The sequence below is a fragment of the Carassius auratus genome, chromosome 50, assembly GCF_003368295.1.
Source record: "Carassius auratus strain Wakin chromosome 50, ASM336829v1, whole genome shotgun sequence".
In the NCBI taxonomy this organism is placed as follows: domain Eukaryota; kingdom Metazoa; phylum Chordata; class Actinopteri; order Cypriniformes; family Cyprinidae; genus Carassius; species Carassius auratus.
The window spans coordinates 18,283,040-18,285,696 of NC_039292.1; the positions used below are offsets into that span (position 1 = coordinate 18,283,040).

Consider the following 2,657-nt stretch of genomic DNA (forward strand, 5'->3'; position numbering starts at 1 on the left):
CCCTACCAATATCCAATGACCACTGATTTGTCCCTTGCAATAATTTAGATTTTTTTAATATATATATTTATATAAAACAAATTTTATATATAAATTAAAATATATTTATATATAAAACCACTCTTACAAGAGCGTTCTGTGAAAAAAGCGCAATTCCTGGTACACAACAATTGGTGATCTCGTAGAAGTCCCGCCTCGCGAACCCACATCGCTAATCCGATTGGCTGTGCTTTTTCTTTCTAACTTGTGAGAGGCTGTAGCTTAATTCGGTTGTGAGAAGCGGCAAAATTCCTCCGAAACCTAGATGCGGTAAGTGAGGGAGAAAGAAAACAACAGCTATGTGAACCAAAATACGGGACAAATCGCGTCAAATATTGATTCTGGGACAGTGCAGTTTTTTTTCAATGTATGACAATCGCGGGATAAGTAGCCAACCCAAACTGTGTGTGTGTGTGGGGTTGGGTGTTCTGTGTGTGTGTGTGTGTGTGTGTGTGTGTCTGTCTGTCTCTGTCTCTGTATGTCCTGATAAACCCTTGTGGGGGTAAAATGCCCCACAACGATGGCAATATTTGAAATCCTTATGGGGACAAGGATTTTTTTATTCACATGAGGAAAACAGCTTATAAATTATCTAACTGATGTTTTTGAAAATGCAAAAAAGTTTTCTGTGATGGGTAGGGTTCGTGTAGACTTTTTTTTACACAGTTTGTACAGTACAAAAAATGTGTGCGTGTGTGTGTGTGTACACTTTGTGATGGGCACTTACACTAAAAGATCATGACAACTATTTTATATTTGCTATTTAAAAAAGATTTATAAATCTGTCAAATCATGTTTCTATTTAAGTCTAGTGTTTTGCACAAGTTTCTGTAAGGGTTGTGTAAAATATGAATTTTGAACTTGATAAAAAAGTGGAAGTCTGCAATGTCCTGAGCTTACTAATATAGTGAAACAAATGTGTTTGTCAATTAGGCTTTTTTTTTGATGTGCTGAGTCAGGATGGCAGCTAAAAAAAGAAAGTTAGATATTAGGAGCTACTTTAAAACAAATACAAGTAAGTCATTTAAAATATTTTCTCAATTGCTAAAGGGTAGAGTCATCGGCAATTGTAAAACATTTTTTTTCTAAGATTTCTCTCCCTGTTAATTCTGTCAATGTGTTGTTTTGCCAGCTGAGGTGACAGAAACAGTCCTGCTAGGTAGTTGCTCAGGAAGAGAGGCAAGTGGAGAGGCAGGGTCACAGGTGAGGTCAAGTTTTGACATGATGTTGACATGTTAGTATAGTGAGATTTATTATTGAGACAATTGTTAGGCAGATGATCTGCTATATAGTTCGTCAATGTGTGTTTGAAATGAGCGCTTTGATCAGGCACAAGTTGTTGCATTGTTCATTTGTATGCATTGTTTCATTTTATCAGGTGACAGAAACAGTCCTGCTAGGTAGTAGCTCAGGAAGAGAGGCAAGTGGAGAGGCAGGGTCACAGGTGAGGGCTAGGCTGGTAACAATGTTATCATAAGAGTAAATGTAGATATTTGTTTTGTATTACATTGATATTGCACTGGTATATTTAGAGGTTTATTAATCACTCATCATACATGGTTTTAATAATATGGGCATAAAGTGGTTACTAGCCTTATCATAGTGTAGATGTATTTTTCATATGCGGTAGTTGATACAGAGTGGTTAATTGTGTACTGTGGTGTATTTTTAAGGATGCTGATCCATCTGTAGACAGCAATAGACAGAGTAACTGTGAAAGTGACGACATCGAAGAACAGAGTGACAACAATGAAGAACAGTGTAGAACTGGAGATATTCTGGACTTTGACATCAAGCCAAACCAACCTCACCCCAAGAACATTGCAGTTCAAAAGCTGTCAAATAGGGTCCTCCATTTTCAGGAAAATTGGTACAAGCAGTATCCATGGCTTCACTATAGCCCCACTGTGAAGGGAATTCTCTGTTTTTACTGTGTGAAAACATACACAATAAAGAAAAATACACTGTCCAAAAAAGCAGACCCTGCGTTTTCCTCTAAGGGATTTAGTAACTGGAAGAATGCTCTTGTTAGCTTTGAATGCCACCAGAATAGCAAATCGCATCATCATGCAGTCACAGTTAGTGCTCAAGAAGCAAACCCAGTAGATTCACAACTCTCAAGTGCCTGGGCAAAGCAATAAGATAATGCTAGGCACTGCCTGCAAAATATTGTAAGTTCAGTACAGTACCTAGCTAGGCAGGGTCTGGCACTGCGAGGCCATGAGACCCAAGATGGGAATCTATTTCAGCTTTTGAAATTTAAAGCCAAAGATGATGCTAGTCTCTCTAGTTGGCTATCCCGTTGTCATGACTATACCTCTCCTCCAGTGCAAAATGAGATTTTGCAATTGTTAGGAAATTGTATTGTCAGAAGTATTGCAGTCTCTATCCAGTCTCTACCAGTTTTGCAGTACTCACTCATCATAGATGGCACTCAAGATGTCTCAGGAGTAGAGCAAGAATCTATCTGTTTTAGATATGTGGACCATGACCTGATACCACAAGAGGTTTTTGTTGGTTTATATGAAGTTCCAGGGACAACTGGAGTAGAAATTGCTAGGGTGGCTGCGGATGTCCTCTTGAGGCTAAATATTCCTATGAGTTGTCTAAGGGGTCAG

The 2,657-nt window shown here is 38.5% G+C and overlaps 1 protein-coding gene across 1 annotated transcript; it reads left to right on the forward strand.

Annotated features, from left to right (window-relative positions):
* The first annotated feature begins 818 nt into the window (after window positions 1–818).
* Window positions 819–2,180, forward strand: LOC113066419 (uncharacterized). Its single transcript, XM_026238317.1, has 4 exons — window positions 819–1,054; window positions 1,172–1,242; window positions 1,418–1,483; window positions 1,713–2,180. Exons 1-4 carry the CDS (start codon window positions 1,000–1,002, stop codon window positions 2,178–2,180), a joined length of 660 nt encoding a protein of 219 aa, XP_026094102.1. The 5' UTR covers window positions 819–999.
* The last annotated feature ends 477 nt before the right edge of the window (window positions 2,181–2,657 follow it).